The sequence below is a fragment of the Anopheles darlingi genome, chromosome 2 (genome assembly GCF_943734745.1).
Source record: "Anopheles darlingi chromosome 2, idAnoDarlMG_H_01, whole genome shotgun sequence".
In the NCBI taxonomy this organism is placed as follows: domain Eukaryota; kingdom Metazoa; phylum Arthropoda; class Insecta; order Diptera; family Culicidae; genus Anopheles; species Anopheles darlingi.
Genome location: NC_064874.1, coordinates 65,438,557 through 65,456,818, shown reverse-complemented (window position 1 = coordinate 65,456,818; position 18,262 = coordinate 65,438,557). Strand labels below are relative to the sequence as shown.

General features: G+C 41.7%; 1 protein-coding gene and 1 long non-coding RNA gene across 5 annotated transcripts in view; one reads left to right on the top strand and one right to left on the bottom strand.

Annotated features, from left to right (window-relative positions):
- Nucleotides 1–161: 161 nt before the first annotated feature.
- LOC125952562 (uncharacterized) lies at nt 162–12,602 on the top strand. Of its 4 annotated transcripts, none has more exons than XM_049682103.1 (6): nt 162–673; nt 6,631–7,145; nt 7,224–7,411; nt 7,495–7,969; nt 8,590–9,168; nt 11,321–12,602. In XM_049682103.1, exons 1-6 carry the CDS (start codon nt 647–649, stop codon nt 11,346–11,348), a joined length of 1,812 nt encoding a protein of 603 aa, XP_049538060.1. In that variant the 5' UTR covers nt 162–646; the 3' UTR covers nt 11,349–12,602. The 4 variants fall into 4 exon arrangements, with proteins under 4 accessions (XP_049538060.1, XP_049538062.1, XP_049538059.1 ...); XM_049682105.1 differs by having other exon boundaries at nt 11,019–12,602; XM_049682102.1 differs by lacking the exon at nt 11,321–12,602 and having other exon boundaries at nt 8,593–10,961.
- Nucleotides 12,603–13,321: 719 nt separating this feature from the next.
- Nucleotides 13,322–18,262, bottom strand: part of LOC125952578 (uncharacterized) — a 5,856-nt gene continuing 915 nt past the window's right edge. Inside the window, exons 4-21 of the long non-coding RNA XR_007468821.1 lie at nt 18,054–18,107; nt 17,738–17,793; nt 17,459–17,513; nt 17,275–17,360; nt 17,043–17,101; nt 16,801–16,862; nt 16,549–16,614; nt 16,298–16,350; nt 16,042–16,091; nt 15,811–15,856; nt 15,487–15,552; nt 15,166–15,217; nt 14,881–14,957; nt 14,574–14,642; nt 14,236–14,327; nt 13,898–13,973; nt 13,642–13,690; nt 13,322–13,438 (exon numbers count right to left, since the gene is read on the bottom strand). This is a non-coding gene — a long non-coding RNA (uncharacterized LOC125952578). The remainder of the gene's footprint in view (nt 13,439–13,641; nt 13,691–13,897; nt 13,974–14,235; nt 14,328–14,573; nt 14,643–14,880; nt 14,958–15,165; nt 15,218–15,486; nt 15,553–15,810; nt 15,857–16,041; nt 16,092–16,297; nt 16,351–16,548; nt 16,615–16,800; nt 16,863–17,042; nt 17,102–17,274; nt 17,361–17,458; nt 17,514–17,737; nt 17,794–18,053; nt 18,108–18,262) is intronic.

Here is an 18,262-nt window from a genome sequence, read left to right as displayed (position 1 = left end):
ATCTCGCTGGAAAAATCATCCGAGAATCTGTCAAAAACGCCGCTTCTTTGCTTCCTGGAAAATGGTGTCCTTTCTGCGCAGGACACGAACGACTGTCACTGGCGCTTGTAGCACACACATTCGATATACTTTGCTGGCCGTGTATCCTGCTGTACGGGATACACTCTGTTGCTGCAGAAGGCAATTAGGCTGTAAAAGGGTGAAAACTGCGGCAGCTACAAAATTGGACCATTTTTCTGCCTACTTCCGGAGTTAAACTTTGTCGCGTCTATCTCTTTTTTTTCACAAATTTCCTCACGCGCGTGGCTTCCGTTCTGGTTGGTGTAGTGAATGTGGCAAACGCTAGGATGAAAACCGTTCCATGCCTTGCTCGCTGAAAGTGCACGGTGTTTTTCCAGCACAAATGCCTTGGAGCGACAAAAGTGGCGAAATCATTGGTGCAATGCAAGAACGGTGGTGTGCCTCTTACTTATTCTAGTCAATCCATACTTCATCGTTGCACAAGGATTGCCAGACACCCAACAGCACTCCTTCCGGTGGGTGGACCCGAAGGGGAGGGAGAAAGAAATTTGGAATACCTCTTCGTCCCAGCGACTAGCGGTCATCGCACATTTTCGTTGCAATCATTTATGAAAGAGGATTATGAATGTGGACTAAATCGATTAACATCGAGGTAAGAATACGCTTGCAATAAGAAAACTTCCCCATAACCTTATAAGCCCAGCCAGCGATTCCGTGTATCAACACGCCATCGCCAGCATAATGCGATTCACCACTTTTCCTCACTTCATTACACAACGGTGCCAACAGCAACGAAATGGATGGTAGAGAATATAATGTTCTAGTCAGTTCTGGCCAATGATGGCGTGGTGGGGTAGAGTTCGTGCAGCGGAGCATCGAATCTGTTGGCACGTCTCTCGCTGCAAAGTCATCGCATTTGTCATCGTATCAAATGGCGCTGCAACATGCGGAAAACTTTTTACAACCAATCCCGTTTTTTGTCAACCGTTTTATGATGCCCTTTCTCGTAGTCTTACTTAACAGGTAGTTTTGTGCCTGGCTGTCCCATAGTACCAGCACACACAGACACATGGGGTCCACTAAACTGTTGAATAGAATCGGCTAAGTAATAGTGCTTACGATAATTCTCATCGAGCCTTTGGCGGTTGGGCCGGTTGTTGATTCACTGGCTCGGGCTCGTATCCTCCATATTACTATCAACGAGAAAGAATGGAACGAAATTGGGAGCAAAATGTTTGCCAAAAAAAGGACATAAAAAGGGGATAAGAGTCTGGAGTGGTAAACAAAGATTAAGACCCAGAATGAATGCCGACACATAAAAGTGTTCGTTCGCTTTTATGGAAGATGGCCAAGTTGGTGGCGTTTTTGAGAGCGTCGAGAATTTTTTTATCTGCACTGACCGCAAGCTGACGCCAAAGTCAGAAAGCCCGCCCCTATAATGTTGCAACCAGGCAGCTGCTCCCGGACTTATGGATTTATTCACGGATTGAGGTTAATAAGCCACCGGAATTCAGGCCTACAAAGAGCGTCTATCCCACGCTCCTAGCTAGAGCCTTGCGGTTGGCAGGCATACACGTGCCATGATGATCGATTCCGGCTCGGCGGAAAGGTCGTAAATTTTGTATTCGCTTCTGGGGCTCGCTTGTTCCATTCGCTGTCCATTTGATATCATTGGACGGTAGGATCGTTGGCCGAAACGGGAGCGGTGTGCGTTTGATTTCAAACGAATTATTGTTGGGCTAACGTTGCAGGATTCCGTGTGCAAAGCAATGTTCGAGTCGAATTTGATTGGTTTGCCGGTTTGGTTTGGGGCGCACTCTGGCCTAAAATAGTTTCATGCTCTCTAAACAATGACGTCGGTTGTGATACGTCACTATAACTCAAATTAACGCAACCCCTTCAGGAGGGCCCAGGACCGCACGGAAGGACTAGCAGTGTAGGAATAAAATGGAGATTGGTAGAAGAAGGCAAAGTGTGTACAACAAATGGAAGAAGCGCACAACTAAAAACGATACCAAGTGGCCAATACTGGAGCGGGCACGAAACCGAAAATCGATTTCTTGTCATCGTCCTTAGCGAGTGAGCCACTACGCGAGTCGTTCACCAATCTACCTACCACCACACGATCGTTGGCCAGTGCAGGCCTCTTTACTACATTTTAATATTCTCTTGGCTTGGTATGCATAATACTAATATGTATGTATAAGTGATTTTTTTATGAGTTGCTTCACCACAAGTTGTGTTCTGAAGGAAAATGATAAAACATTGAGGTGGGTTTACAGACAGAATGGTATAGGATTAATTTATTTTACGATTATTTAACGCCAATGTGTAATTCTTACCTTTCAGTTAAAGTAATTCTTGTTGCAAATATGCAATGCAAATAGATTGCATATTCGTCATACGAGGAAGATTTTTGGATTTGTCTAAAAATGTTTTCCATTATTTTATCCACCAATGAACAGTTTTCGACAAGTTTTCGGAGTGAAATGATGATGATGATGATGAAATGATGGTGATGTGAAGCGGAAGTTGTGACAGTGCAACGGCAAACATACGGATTTAGACATACGGTCTAAATTGCTTTATTACCCCAAAAGGCGCTCTAATCTGTTTAAAGCATGCGCAACATGAGATCGCGCGCAATTTAGCGAGTCTTTTTTTGTGCTTCCTTCGCTTGATTGCTCATTGGCAGACCATGTTTTTCCTTCTTCAAAATCCTGTCAACGCCGCCCTACCATCGGGGACGAGGTTGCCTTATGCAGTTTTGATGAAGGTGCACAATATTCCCCTAACTGTGGAAATGTTATTTCCGTTTTTTCATATAATCACAGTAGAAAAAGAAAACCCCCGGTGGAACTGTGGAATAACCGTCCGTACGTTCGTTTTTTTCTCTTGGTCCTATACCGATCCTAGCCTCCTGATCGGTGCCTTCGAGGTAACGAACATTCACTGGAGTGCGCTCGAATGATTAACACGAAAGAAACGGGGAACGAAGCGAAGCGAAAGAGCAACTTCTTTTCCGAGCGCTGCATTCTGACGCCCCGTCGTTTTCCTGTTGCAATTATAAGGTACCAGGAAGCGTTTTTGCCGCATTTACTGGGCAATTTGAATGTTTGCATAAATTATACATGCAATTCTTTGGTGTTCCGGCCAGGATTCATGGGTTCAACTTGACAGTGCAGAAGCGTGCTGCAGGGAGTGCAAAAACAGGTGAAGGAAGGAGGATCGTGAATTGCTTCATGCAGCAAACGAAGGGAAGTGGTAATAGTTTCTAATGCTGCGGGGGTCAATCATGGCCAATCTGGGTACACAGCCAACTGACCTAGTTAACTGTGCTGATCTCATCGATTCTTGTGCAGTTTTTTCATAGATCTTTAAAATTCACGCAATAGCTGGGTCTAAGGCGATGTACTTGAGACAGATATCCCATATCTTTTTACAGTGGCACACTAGGACATGGGATAAAAACTTAGGACCACTTTAGCACATCATATGTCGTTCTAATGTACTAGAACTAAAAAGAAAAACGAAACTTCCATCTGAGGCTTCCAAGAACACGAACTATTCTTTATCATTCTACAGCAATCAATCGTAAACCACAAAACGCCATAATGTCATCAACCCAAGTGGCAGAATGATTGAGATCTTTGTATCACCTTCATTAGCTTGTTAGTAACCCTGAGCAATTGCCTGGCAAAGCAGTCATCAGTCGCTCCAGTTGGTAGATTTAACACCAAAATTACAAATAATTAAGGGGGAGCTCCCACTCTTTTTTTTTTGTTAATATTTGTCGAATTACCCGCATGAGCACCAGCTGCAAAGGTAGGAACCAAGGGAAGAAAAACGTCGGTAGCCGGAAACTAAGACGGTTCTGTGGGCACTAGGCATTTTCTCGATTTGCTGTACGGTTTCCGGTCTGCTGACACTGAGTGAGCTCCGGCATCTACGCTTAGGGATGTAGCGTTAGCCGAATCCCCCGAGGAACGTTGGACCTTTTTTGCGACTTGCTCTATGAATTTAATAATGTGGGGCCCATAGCAAAGCCCAGTACCTTAGTGCTCCTCCCTGTATTTCCGGTCCACCGAAAGGTGGAGTGTTCTGTAGTGCCCACGGAAAATCTACATGATACTTCACGCCAAAACTCCACTGCTTTCGGTCGGTTGATGTGCGCACCGCCCCAAATGGATGAAGGCATTTTTGACACCTGGATAAAGGGAAGGTAATTAACTGGAGAAGGAGAGAAGCTTTGGGAAGGGGTAACGAGTGGCCACTCCAGCACAACTTCAGCAAAGAGAAAACACTCACCGCGGAACGACTGGACTGGATGGGCTTTTCCCGTTTCTTTCGGTGGTGTTTCCGCTTCGCTTTCGCCCTCGTGTCCGGTTGACCGGTGGGTTCGCAAGGGTGATTTTATCTATAAAATAACCTCACGGACTCATGAAGGCGTCACCGGAAATTGCCCCCGTTGACCATCTGATTTGTTGGTTTAGGTAGCTCCAGGCGGTTCCGGCAAACGGGTTCTCGGTGTGGTTTGGCCGCGCGCATTTTGACTATTCTCTGCTTTTTCTTGCGTCTACTGTTGTGGGATCAGTAAACAAAACCTACATAATCGTTTATAAAATCGGTAATATGCAAGGAAATTCAAACCCGGTAGACATTTCAATAACCGACCAAGCTCCGTTCTTAGATATGTCAAACAAAAAAAAATATAACCTACCCGGCGTCTCCATTTCTAAAAGACGATCTAGCGAAAAAAAAACGCGCGTGTTGCAAATGTAAGGTTTCTGCATAGCAATTTGTAATACACAGCGTAAGTAACCAGCAACATCGTCATCGTTGTCGTCGTAGTGCTCGCCGCCAAACTGGGTAAGCTTCGACGAGGCTCGAATTAAGAGTCTCCGCTCTGTCGCCTTCTCACACTTTTCGCACGTACCGAGCTTCATCGTCCCAGACACGAACAGCTGACGGTAGTGAAAGTTGCCAGCCGTATTGCCTACCCGCCCTTGCCACGAATTTCCACGCTTCCGGTGCTTCCGGTGCACATCAAGCCTCTCTCTCTCTCTCTCTCTCTCTCTCTCTCTCTCTCTCTCTCTCTCTCTCTCTCTCTCTCTCTCTCTCTCTCTCTCTCTCTCTCTCTCTCTCTCTCTCTCTCTCTCTCTCTCTCTCTCGCGCGCGCGCGTTGTCTCTCACTTGTTCACCGTGGCTCGGCCAAAAGCACGATTAATAACTTGTGCTGACATATTTTCGCCATTTTTTGTTGTCGCGCCATTTGCTCGCCTTCTGCGCCTTTCCCTCTTGGTGCGTCGCGAGTTTGGAGTAGTTTGGCTTCCGGTTCTGATGAAATATGTCTCGACACGACATCAGAAGGGGACCCATGCCTTGGCTAGCGTTATGCTCTATCAGTGACCAGTTGGGGCAATCGTCAGTCAGCTTCGCACGCTGCTTGCCATTCTAAGGCGAACCAGTAGTTCGTGGCTGTAGCAAGGGTACGGTGGTGTACATCGTCTTTCACGTCAAACGGAGTTATACCGCTTTCTTCAATGAGGATCACTCACTAAAGTTGGGTGGCGTTTTGTGTACGCGTGTAATGTGCTGTCTGTTTATTAGGTCACACTTTGTTTTGATTCTCACCAAGGTGCGTGCCGGCGGGCGACGCAAAGAGATGCAACGTTGCATTTGCATTATCGCGGACCACATCCACAATCGGGTGCATTTGATTGACCCTAAGCTTAATACTCCGCTTTACATTCGCCTCGTCAGCGTCAGCTTATCAGCTGGCGAACGTAAACTCTCACAAATCAATAAACGCCATATACGTTGGTACTAGACGTGAAGTGTTCTAAGGCAACGGCCTCCTCCAGTCGTGAAGAAGTGGCGATCGGTACTGGTTGGTGATGGCTGCTTCGAGTGCTGATCGTGAAGTCGCTTGCCGCAGTCTTATTTCGCGCCGGATGACAATGCTATGGCGATTGTTTTATCAGGCCTGTTTTTGGGGCAGCATGATGCTGACTACCGTGTATGCGGTAGCGATGTCTCCACCGAGGAAACCACTACCGCTATTTCCCCCCAACGGTTGCGATCGGTGTGGCAGGGAAGCTTGCGTCCAAATAAACGGGAAAAGTCGATGCAGTGACCCTACTGAGTGTGTCCGATGAGCAGCATGGAAGCAGCAAAGGAGTATTATCGTAATAACGAATTCCATTAAAAATGGGATGAAAAATGGCGAACACGTGTTTCTGTGTTACGGTGGTTCGGGTGTAGCATGGAGAAAAGAAAAACGTGTGATCACGAATATGAATAAAAATAACAAATATAACTTTTTCAATTAAATGGTTTTTGTTGTGTTAATTTATGTTCTGTTCTTGTGGTTATGTATCCTAATGTTTTCAACTTTTTTAGTATTATCGTTTAGTGCTAGTGTGTTTGATTTTATAACATCATTCGGGGCTCCTAAGCCGCATAATGTAACCACTATTAAAGAAATTCGTCTACTGTACAGCATGATTTGCTATTTTGTCGAATGTATCCCGATCTGGTTTATATTGATATGTAAAGAACCGTTTGAAGGTAATGCAATGATTTAATAGATCCTAACCCTTCATACAGGTGATAGTGATTTGCTTCCTCTCGATCATTCCGTGGCCGGGCCCGAGTGTGTTCAAGATATCATGCTCCCGCGAAAGCTCGCGCGTTGTGCGCAAGATCGTGCACTCGCGCTGGCTACCGATCCTGGAGAAGTACCAGGTAAAGCTACCACTCGAGTGTCCTTTCCATCCGATGCGCGATATCTTCGGTCCACAGCAGAGCGCCAAAAAGCAGCACCGGCCATCGCAGTGGACGTGCGGCTTCTGTGGCAAGAGCTTCTTCGAGGAGCAACACCTTGATATGCACTTCGAGAATCGGCACAAGACGAACATCAACATGGCCGAGGACGCAATCTGCCTGGCGGATTACTGCGATATGATGCGGTGCGAGGTGCTGATCGCGAAGGATGCCACACTGGCGTTTGGTGGTGATCCAAACGCAGTCAGTACGGACATCGAAGTTTGGAGTGAGGCGACCGCCTACAGAACCGCATTAACCACCGCCGGACCGCGGGATTTGGCGAAGGTGCCGGAAAGGTATGGGAAAGGAGGGAACTCGCGGATACTCATGCGATTAGGGAATTCGTTTGTCTATACTGCTTCCATTCCCCGCAGCCGGAAATCGCTACTGCCGAAGATGCTACAAACACTCAGAGACGATGTGTTCCGGGATCGAAAGAATGCCCAAGTGACAACCGTTACCGGTACCAAGGGTACGCCCTTAAACTGTGACAAAAAGGAAGCTACGAAGGGGAAGGGAGGTACACGGAGAGGCACTAAAGCTTCCGGCGATGGCAAGGAAGGTACACATTGAGAGTTGACCAAATTTGCTACTGAGGTGCAATCGACACTAATCTACAAATCGGTTTTTTTTTCGGGGCTCTAGCGAATGATCACTTAGTGGAGGACGACGACGATGAAGAAGACGAAGATGACGAAGAAGAGGATGAGGAAGAAGAAGAGTCAGAGAACGATAGTAACGCTACGTCACAGTGTGATCAGCATCTGGTCGATTCCTCGCTACCACCGGTGGATCGGAAACAGCAACGTCTTTCCGAGATGCAGCGCATGAAAGCCAACTGCAAGGCGGAGGAGATTGGCCAGCTAAAGACACGTTGCGAGATTCTCGTGCGAGACTGCATTATTGGACTGCTGGTGCAAGAAGAACTGTCGTTCGACGACTTCCGTAGTATGGAGCAGGAGTTAAATCGGGCCGTGTGCTGGTATTTGACTTGCGAGCGGTACTGGGAAGATGGTCCCCTCGAGCAACGACCCTTTCCGTGGGGTCTCGTCTTCGTCCTGGTGATGGTGCTATCGATGGGTGTTTGTCTGTGTTACTACATCATCTGGATACTGTTCGAGTGAGTACCCGCCGCTCTATGAGTGTTGCCCTTCTACCGGAGTAACACCTCTGCACGCCACATTCGCATTAACAACACACATTTCATCACGCATCACGTATCCTTTGCTTATTCTACGCTTCAGTTTGTGACCGTGGGTTAGACCTCCCGAGTGGTCTCTCGGTATCAGGGTACTTTCTTATGTTCCATGCCTCATGACTTACACACCATCGCCGCGCTTCGATCTTCGAGCAAATATGTTTCATCTACAGAGTGACTGCCAGTCTGTTTGTTGTAGGTATTCCGAGTAGTCTTTCCTCCCTTGCGATCGCTTGCGATCGTCCCTTGCTTTTCTAGTGCATCGTTTATTTGCATAACTTCCAATAAACTGTTGAACTCTTATTTGCTTTATTCTCTCCTTCACCACCGCTTTTGTTGTGGCATGCTAACCTTTTGCACAGTGTTTCTCCTTATCTCTCTCCCTCTCTCTGGTTGTCTTTCTTATTTCTCGTCTTATCCTTTCTGTCCTATTTCTTTTCTCTTCTACTGTATCATCCTCTACTGTATATTCGTCTTCCTGTCCCATTGTGCGCTGTCGGTGGCTATTCTTCCCTTCCCGGCGCACCGACCTGTGTGCGCAGCAGTGAAGATTTTAGTCCTAGCCAAGGCCCTACGGGCAGCAGTGGTAACATCATTGGATCGACTGGTGGGCACCATCATCTTGGCGTAGGACATCTAACACCACAGCAATTGAGTCATCATCGGGGTACGGGAGGTGTGACTGGTAGTGGTGGACGGCACTATCTCCAGCCGGTGTCTTCCGGAAGTGGCGGTAGCGGCGGTACAGGCATCTATCGGTTGCATGATGGTGGCCACTCGTCATCGAGCCTCAACAATCTGACGACCGTCAGCTCTGGTAACGATCTACTGCATACGCCACAGATTCATGCCTCACCGGGAGCTTCATCCATGCTGTACGCCTCCACCGTGGCAGACGATGGAGGATATGGGTATGCCACCGGTGCTGGTACCGGAGTTACCAGCAGCGATGTATCGCTCGTGGCTTCCGGATCCGCATCGGCTTTAGGTGGTGGTGGTGGTGGTGCGGGGGGCCTTGTATCTGCATCGGCCACCGGTGGCGAGTTCGGTGATCTCGGCCAAAGCGAACACTACATCTACGTGACGTACCCGCCGGAACTGAAGCGGCGGCTGCTGGAAAGGTACGGTAGAGACATTTATATGCAGCTCTTGCGCAAGGATGTGTACGATTACTACTAGAGCGATCTTTCCTCTGCAAGCGATGTTTGCTCGTTTCTCGATGTTACTCGTTCCCCTATCACTTCTTCCTTTTTCCACCAGTTTCGTTAAGCTGCGTTTTAGGTTTGCCCTGCTCACGTTTGTGGTCGGATAATGTGGATTGTGTTCGGTTTCTTGTGTTTGCTCCCGTTTTCCTTATGCGTTGCGGTATGATGTTTCGTGATCTTGCAATCTGCTTTACTTGTGTACCCTTTTACTATACCTTTACTCACCCTTCTAACTCTTATGTCAGTGTTAACGCGTTGAATTGATTTTTGACTGAAATGGATCGCGTCGTCTTTAACGTGCTGCTTTATCTGTGTTCAGTATTTTTTCTCTACCCACTTTGCAAATAACAAAGGACTCCACTAGCTTTTCAATTAAAATATCATTTCTAAATAAAAACAATTCCACAGAATTCAATAGTAAATAGCTCTTGTTATCTTTGATTCGTACAAATGCGATCACGTTTAGACACACGGAGAGCAATCGATTAGGACGCACGGAGAGCAATCGATCAGGCATGAAACACACACGATAGTGTAGAGACCAAATTAGTGATAAGAGGGAATTTGTCGAATCTTCGCAACGCGAATATTCCAATCAACTGCAAGAAAGGTTGTAAGGGAAAATACTAGAAGCAACAGTTCCCGCAATTTTGTACATTACCGAAGAGTTAGACGTTTCCCCTAGTACCTAAGGCAAGGCCAGTAAACGCATTTCGAATCGTCCTCCTTTGTCTGTCGAATATAGAACTCAGCACTAACCTAGATCGTTCTTGCTTACATGACCATTTATCATATGGCGATGCTGCCAATTTGAAGAGAAAACAGCCATGGGATTAGGATATTTTAGAATAGAAAATTGATGCTATAGCATAGAATTTATTTGAAAAAAAAAAACAGAAATCAGTATTTTAACAACATAGGCGTATGCCTAAGCGCTTTGTGGTGTTCAGAGTACTCACGCGTACAGTAGGAAATACTTTCTTCACATCCTACCAGCCCTAGTGATTCGGAACATGCTAGAGCGATCTGTAGCTACATAACACAGTACAAACTCAAATTTTTCACTCAACTATAACATGCAGGGCCTCCTCTCTAGTGAATGCGGCAGTATAAGAGTAGCAATGAAGTAAGTAATAAAATATGGCCTCTCTGTTGAGCACAGTAAAGAATATGCTGACTTATTTCTTTATCAATAACAATTCTCATCATATCCATGACATGACATAATCAGTAGAAATCATTTAGAAAGACGATCTTGAAATGTAACAAGCAACGTAATAAGCAACACAGCATCTGAACAACGCAGATCGCATTTACAGTTAAAATTTGGATTATTCCTTAGGCTTCCACAGCAAACGCCGCAACACAAACGCATTTAGAATGATCCATATGTAGATTCCCTATGAAATTAACCAAATCCCAAATGTCTTCCCACAAATGTTATCTTAGTTGATGTTCACTGCTTACCTAGCGTGTCTATAGTTTTAGAACTGTGTGGTTAACCCAAACTGGTCTAGCTCCTCATGTATTCTATTGTGTGATTTTTCCTAATCCTAGATAAATCCTGCCCATTTAGCGTCATGTCTTGAATTATTTTGGCGAGGTTTCCAAGTGTTGCGTGTGTAGGCAAGCTGAAAGCAAACCGTAGTCTAGAAGGTGCTTGCGATCCGAAGTGATCCTGTTTTAATCTTCTATCCGTCTTGTATCTTCCGTCCCCCTATAATATCTAATCTTTATTCCATTCCACGCCTTTCGCCCCGTTTTAGTTCCCTCTAGCTGCCACCTAGGTTTTGCTCTGCCTGTGTTGTTCCTCGACTACTGTACTTCATCATCTTTATCATCACCGTTCAGTAACCGTCCGTAACCGCCACAGCGCGCCGACGAGCATTAGTCATTTTTGAAAGCCACTTAGTAAAGAAATTGTCCTTTGGCCAGTTCTCTCTTTCTCTTTCTATATATGATTCTTGACACGACCTCTATCATGTTTTCCCTATTTCTTTCTCCCTTTTTCTATCTTTTTCGCGTTCTTTTTTATTGTCATTCTTTCTCTTTTTCTCTCTTTCTCTAGCTGCTACAATAGAACGACACGGCTATGAAATTTAGATGAAATTGAATCTGAGATAAATTTATATTAAAAACCAATAGAGATCCGCAATGATGGCGTGAAGAGTCAATCGATTAAAAAGTAGCAGAAATTCTATCGAAAGCTGTAACTATAATATAATAGAACCAAAAGAAAGAGAGAAATCGTATTGAATGCACTATATTATTATAATGGAGACATCTTTGCACCGTTTTCTACAGATTGCTACAAAGTGTCTAGAAAGAGGATGGGAATGTAATGCTGTAATGGAACGAAACGACACGCTACAGTGGATGCGATTGAATGAAATTAATAGATTTAATAGTAATAAACTAAAAACCGACGATGAGATGGAATCGAAAGAAACGTTGTGAAGAGCCGACCGATCAATCAGTCTAGCCGGAAAGTGGAACAAATGAGGAGCAATATGTTTCTTCGATTAGTTTTGTTTGCATCCTTTTCTTTTCTAGCCAATGCACTATTTACTGTTCTGTAGACAATCTAGTTAATATACATATACTAGTTTAATAGATGTACCTTGTAGCCTCGTTTCGAATGACATGTGTTATTGAGATTTCGTTGCACCGCTTCGAACCCGTATAAGAGCAGGTATATTCGACTACAGTTTTCTTACGATTTTCGCCCCAAAATGAGACGAGGACTATCTAGTCCTTCTTGTTGGAAAACAAATAAATACGCTGATTGTGAATCCTTGCGCCGCCGAATCAAATGGCCGTTCCAACGGGAATAAAGACTGAGAAGGTGAAAAGTTGACCATTTCCGATTTCGAACCAGTACGGGAGGGTAGTTGACAATCGATACTAAACGAGGGAACAGTTCAAACTGCATCTGCACCTTTCGAACTGAGCCATGATAGATCCGTTTTTATTTTTTTCTTCTGTAACTTTCTATTGATATCTAATCATTAGTAACAGCATAGGTGTGGGGAGACAAGCAGCAACAGCAAGATTGAAAACGGGAAGCGATCAAATTGCGATTTTCGCTTCGTTGTTGCATTTAAGACGATATGTTTTGGCAAAACCGACCACAATTACCTATTTTACCTAATATTCTGTGCATTTTGTCAATCCATATGTTCCTCTTTTTTGTGTTGAATATATTCTTCAAAGTACAAATGTGTGAAAGAGCTAGATACTCACTGCTTGACTAGTGAGAGGAAAGTTAGACTAACATAAATTCTGAAATAAATCGATCATAAGAAACGAGATTCTTGTTTCAAATCTTTGAAGGAATGAGCAAAAGAACACCCAACGTACAACGATGAAAAGAACCGGATGTAATTGCGGAGGTGCCACAACTGTTCTGTAACCGGTCCACAGCAGGAACTCGGCGAACTACCATCCCAACTATCTATCTTTCAAGCATAGGAAACACAATCGACAAATTCGAATAGAACTTCAATTTTTTATGAATCCCATTTTCTAACATTCTATTCGCTCGCTGCACCCTATTTCTGGGCAGTGGATCAACTCGTAACAAGGGCTTGTATGATGAGGCGGAATATATTAGACCATAGAATATGCTATGCGATCCCACTTGAACTTGAATGGTCGCAAAATGGATCCTTAATGCCTATTGAAGCTTTACGATGTACCATACGTTTTCTACTGCTACTTTACATAAACATTGAGAGCTGTACTTATTTTTTTCTCTAGGACCACGGACTTTCGTACTACCTGCTACAAAACAACGAATAGTTTTTGCTTTAGTCAAAAGAATTAGACAATTTGTAATATAGGTACTCGTTCCCGACTCATGTATTGTAGCAATTGCGAAAATGAAACAATCGCTGAAGTGTCAGGAAAGAATAAAAAATGAAAATTCAAATTTAAATATGGCTAATTTGTTTCAGGATTCCCTTCGATAAGGTCAGGTAAGTGCCATTCATTCGTGTCCATGGGTCATTATATAAATGCTAATGATATGTTATGTTGATTCGGAGGATAAAGTAAAACACAATGAGGATTTAGCAGTTCCACTAAGCTTTATTATTTAACATTTTTTGCTAAATAAGGTTTTTCAATAAAGTTCCACTTCAAAATAATTTACCTGAACGATGAGAAAAGTATTGTAGGACGAAGCCTGAAAAGTATGGAAAAATTATTTTGTTAGAAATCGAAACAAAAACTCAAATATTTTTCCTATTAATTTAAAACATCAGACAGCCAAGGAAGTTCTAATCAATGATGAAACTTCTCATATGATTATATTTTGCGAAACCTTTTCCTTTGATATCATCATGTATAACCAAAAACACATAAATTTAGGTTAGATAAGTATCTTACCTTCAAACGGTATGACTGCGGGTCCAACAACCTTCCATCCTGATTAATTCTGAAACATAAACAGAAAATTTATTCAGAAATTGTTCCTCGTTATTTCCAAACGTTTTGGTTATGATTCGATATGCTCGATTCAGTTCTCGTTAATCTGTCATGATTTCTTATCAGACAATGTAGGTAAAGGAAAATAGGTTGATCATCATATGAATGATTTTAGAAATTATCAACGACCACAATTTTATAATTCAAACGTACGTACCTCCTCTTCTTATACATAACATGGAAGGGACATCATCCTTTTCTATTCAATCTATGCTACTTACAGACGACTTCATCTGAAAAACAATTTTTTTAAAATCCATGAATCTTCTGTGCGAAAAAAACAAATATTTACTATTTGTAGTCCTGTGGATTGTGACAACTGTTCTTTGGATTCATGATGATTTAATCCAGTGCAAAACGATTGAAACCAAGATGGGTCCAAGATTTTTCTCTAGTCCATCTCGAGACCGTTCGGCTAATTTGTATATCGTCGAACGGCTCTAGTCAGGACACAAAAAAACAATTCCAGTCAACCACATAAAAAATGAATCTCACCTATGTCTTTGTTATGCAGAACGGGAATGAATGCTCAGCAGATACGGCGCTAAGCTGCTGACTGTCCTGTACCGATATTTTATGCTACTTTACTGAAATAGAAGAAAATATTCGTTAATAAAGCAGAAAATATTGTCAATTAACTATTTTATAATAGAAAGACAATGTTGTTGCAAGATCCATGGGAATGTCGTATGAAAACCCGACTAGAACCGAGGGAATGCTCTACAACAGTTACTGTCGTCCTCTTTGGAGATCATTCAGCTACTACACCAAACTAAATGACTGACTAGGTTGGGACGTTGTTATAATAAACTAAAATTAGGCTTGAAATTTACCTTTCAGGCTTTGTAGAATGCAATGATGATATACAATTCATCTATGGACTTGAATCGGACAACCCAACTCTGAAAGATAAGAAACAAGGGACTTAATGATTGAAATTCTATAATGTGGCTGTATCATCGTGTTGTTATACGATCCGGGCTCTTGTTTAAAGTATGTAAACAATACCAAGCGGAACGATTAATCGTTTGCTTTCGTCCTCTATGGAGATCATACAGCTACGAGACACAACTGCATGACTGACTAGGCTGGGACGACATTGTAAAGCTATGCGCATAAGCATGCAAGTGTTAATCTTACCTCGTTAAACCGGAATGTTTTTAGTCCTCGAAGGATTGTCGATTATATAGTACCGAAACGAATCCATAGCATGAATACTGTAAAGAAAAAAAACAGAATTATATACATTTTCATGTCGGTAATGATCATTTTGTATTTTCATATGCATTGAATCAGATAGGGCAAGTCTGGGTAACTTAGGTTTCAACAAGAAATATTCTGTCCCCTAATGCGTATATATTCTTAAAATCATCATTCCAACAGAACTGCACAGCTAAGAGAATTTTTGTAGTGCATATGCCTTACCTGGAAGGGATAATGATATAAGCGGCGTGCCAGTAATCACAACATGAGGAACCTGAGAAAGATTTAAAAAAATCTAACTTTAGCAAAGCTGCCATACTACTCATTAAATATTTTCATGGTTGCTGTTATGATGTGATTGCAACAAAAAGCTGACAGCAAAACGGAACCAAGCGTCCGTTGCTGTGGATGAAGCAACCTTCTTTTGCTCTATCTTCTTCTAAAACAGTATCATTCATTTGTATGGGGTACGAATCCTACAGAATGGACCGTTTCGGTGAGAAGACAAAGAGGCGAGAAATTAAATAGCTAATAAATATTTACCTATTTACACGGAAATGCTTTTCATTCTGAAGATAAATAACAGCATATGCCAGGGTGTAAGTAAGTCTGTAACGTAAAATAATTCAACATCAATTAAATGTGCCGAAATTATTCATTGGTTTAAGTTAATTCAACGTAAAAAATAATTGTTACGATAGTTTCCACGGTAAAAGAGCACGCATTAAAATGGCTCAATCACCAGAATAATAAAGTATTTTACTCTGGTCCATTAGCGAAGCAGGGTGAGCTAAGTATTTCACATGCCCCACATTAGAATGGACTAAATAACCGTTTACTGTATTTAAATAGGGTAACGTTCCTTACCTTGCTTTCTTCCAGATAATACGATAATCCAAATGATTATTGTGATCTGAAAAAGGTGATCGTAAGAATTGAATATAAATAATTGGTGCCTTTCTCGTCTTCGATGAAGTAGTCTTTAAGTGTATTCAGTAAGACCAATCGATATTTTAAACATGGTTGTTCAGTTGATACTAAAAGATTATTCATCATATGAACATGGATTTATCAATGGCACTAGACTAAGAAACTTACCTTATTATTCAGCAATTTTTCGCTAACATACCAGCGAACCAATGCGATATCTGATGAAAGAAAAATGATATAACATTAATACCAATATCACTGTGATAAGAATTTGTGTCTCAATAATGTCGGTATAAATCAGATAGGGCAAGTCTGGGTATAACTTAGATTTCAACAAGAAATATTCTGTCCCCTAATGCGTATATGTCTTAAAAATCATCATGATCACACGCTTTCATTCAGCACGTCATAAATAGATACCTACCTAAAGAAATGATTTTATCCAATTTCCGTAATTAGCCTTTGTAATTCATCATGCTGAAAATATAAAGAATCGCTATTTTAAAAATATATTCTTCAAACTATTCCGATCCGATTCGTTTCCAATGAGATTCAGATTGTTTGGAGGTCAGCATTATTCCTAAGATAGGGATAACTGTTGACAAAGAATCATCATTTGGTGATGTAGCTCGGAAGCACTTAAGCTATTTTCTTAAGAAAATACAATAAACTTACCAATTTTGCTTTTCCTATCAACATTGCCTTTTCTGAAGATAACTGAAGAGTCAGAATTTGTGAATCCTAGTAACAAACAAAAAAAGAGACCAAAACTAAGTTAAAAAAATGTTTACATGACACTGAGAAGTTAATTTCTTGATGGGAAAAATCAGAATAAATAACCAATCGTCATCTGCGTTGCATTGGTCTGGGGCGGTACAGTGTTCATCACTTAAAAGTTATTGCAAATCGATCAATTTCAACACTTACCAAATATCTATTCTGCTATTGCATTTGGCTGTTCTCCCAAATATATTTGTAATTCACAGATCCTGCAAGATAAGATTAAAAACATAACTATATAACTGAATCAGTTATTGATATCAAAATTATTAATGATCCAAATTTTGATCAGGAAAATAACCAATCGTCATTTGCTTTGCATTGGTCTGGGGCGGTACAGTGTTCATCATAAGAGAGGCTATTGTAGAACGATCTCTTGAAATGCTCACCTTTTTGCTGCTGTTTCAGTTTAGATGTTTTCTCCGATCCTATTTGCAATTCACGGGAGCTGTGAAAAGATTTAAAATGTTACTGTAGTACTTAATATGTTATATATGTTCTTATCTGTCACATTTTTAATCAGAAAAATAACCAATCGTCATCTGCGTTGCATTGGTCTGGGGCGGTACAGTGTTCATCATAAGAAATGTTATTGAAGTTTGATCTTTTTTAAATGCTTACCTTTTCAATGTTCCGAATTACCCTGTTGTCCTTCTTTTGAATACTACTTTTAGTTCACAAATTACACACAAATGTTCCACACGAAACTAAAAAGACAAGATGAAACATGGAACTTCATAAAATATTTTGTACCATACAATATACAATTGCTCTTATTTGTTCTAGATTTGATAAATGGATTTACCTTTAAAATCGCAATCGTCATCATTACAAGCCTCGATCGACAATAATATAGTTTTCTGAAACAAAAGATTAATACAGTTTAACGTTAGTTTTTGGAAAACATTGTAACTTTTCAACATTTAGGTGCTTATTTTAAAAAATGATTAAGTTGCTTTAAGAAATTTCAGAACAAATAACGTATCAGCACTATGCCTAAGACAGGGATAACTGATAAATGGTAAACATCATTTGGCAACCCCTAACTTAACATCATAACTAAAAACCGAAAATAAAATTTTACCATTTAATAACTTTGAATGATCTCCTTTCAAGCACAACCACATTTTGGATATCTTCCTGCAATGAAAAATAAAAAATTACATTAGAAAAAGTTTACTTCCTAACTCAACAAGTGCTGTAGGATAATCTGCTGAAGTAGTGTTATTGGTCTTATGAGGGGTAAAAAAGATACACTTCAATACCCTGCAAAGCACCAACTATTGTTGTTGTCCAACGATAAGCAGAACTGCTCAGAATGGAATACTCCCAACAGGTCGGTTTGGAATTCAACTGGACTTAAGCAGAAGAATGAACAAAACATTTAGACGCAGCATTACCTTTTATAAATAGCGAAGTGGATTAGCAACGCTACGTTCATCGAACCGGCAAATCTGGAAAAGAACGGAAATTAATTGTGAATAATTTGAAAACACATTTTTTGCATACATAACAACGTCATTTGTAAATGTTGTAAGACAATTCAAGCATTTTAACATACTAAAACAGAGTTGAAATGACAAAAACTTATTTTACATTTTCCTCTAGT

Excerpts from the sequence above, each read along its gene's own strand:
- LOC125952562 (XM_049682101.1), top strand. The coding sequence starts at position 647 with ATGTGGACTAAATCGATTAACATCGAG. Across the intron at positions 674-6,630 it reads CTAAATCGATTAACATCGAG|GTGATAGTGATTTGCTTCCT; the intron begins GTAAGAATACGC and ends CCCTTCATACAG. Across the intron at positions 7,970-8,589 it reads ATCATCTGGATACTGTTCGA|CAGTGAAGATTTTAGTCCTA; the intron begins GTGAGTACCCGC and ends CTGTGTGCGCAG.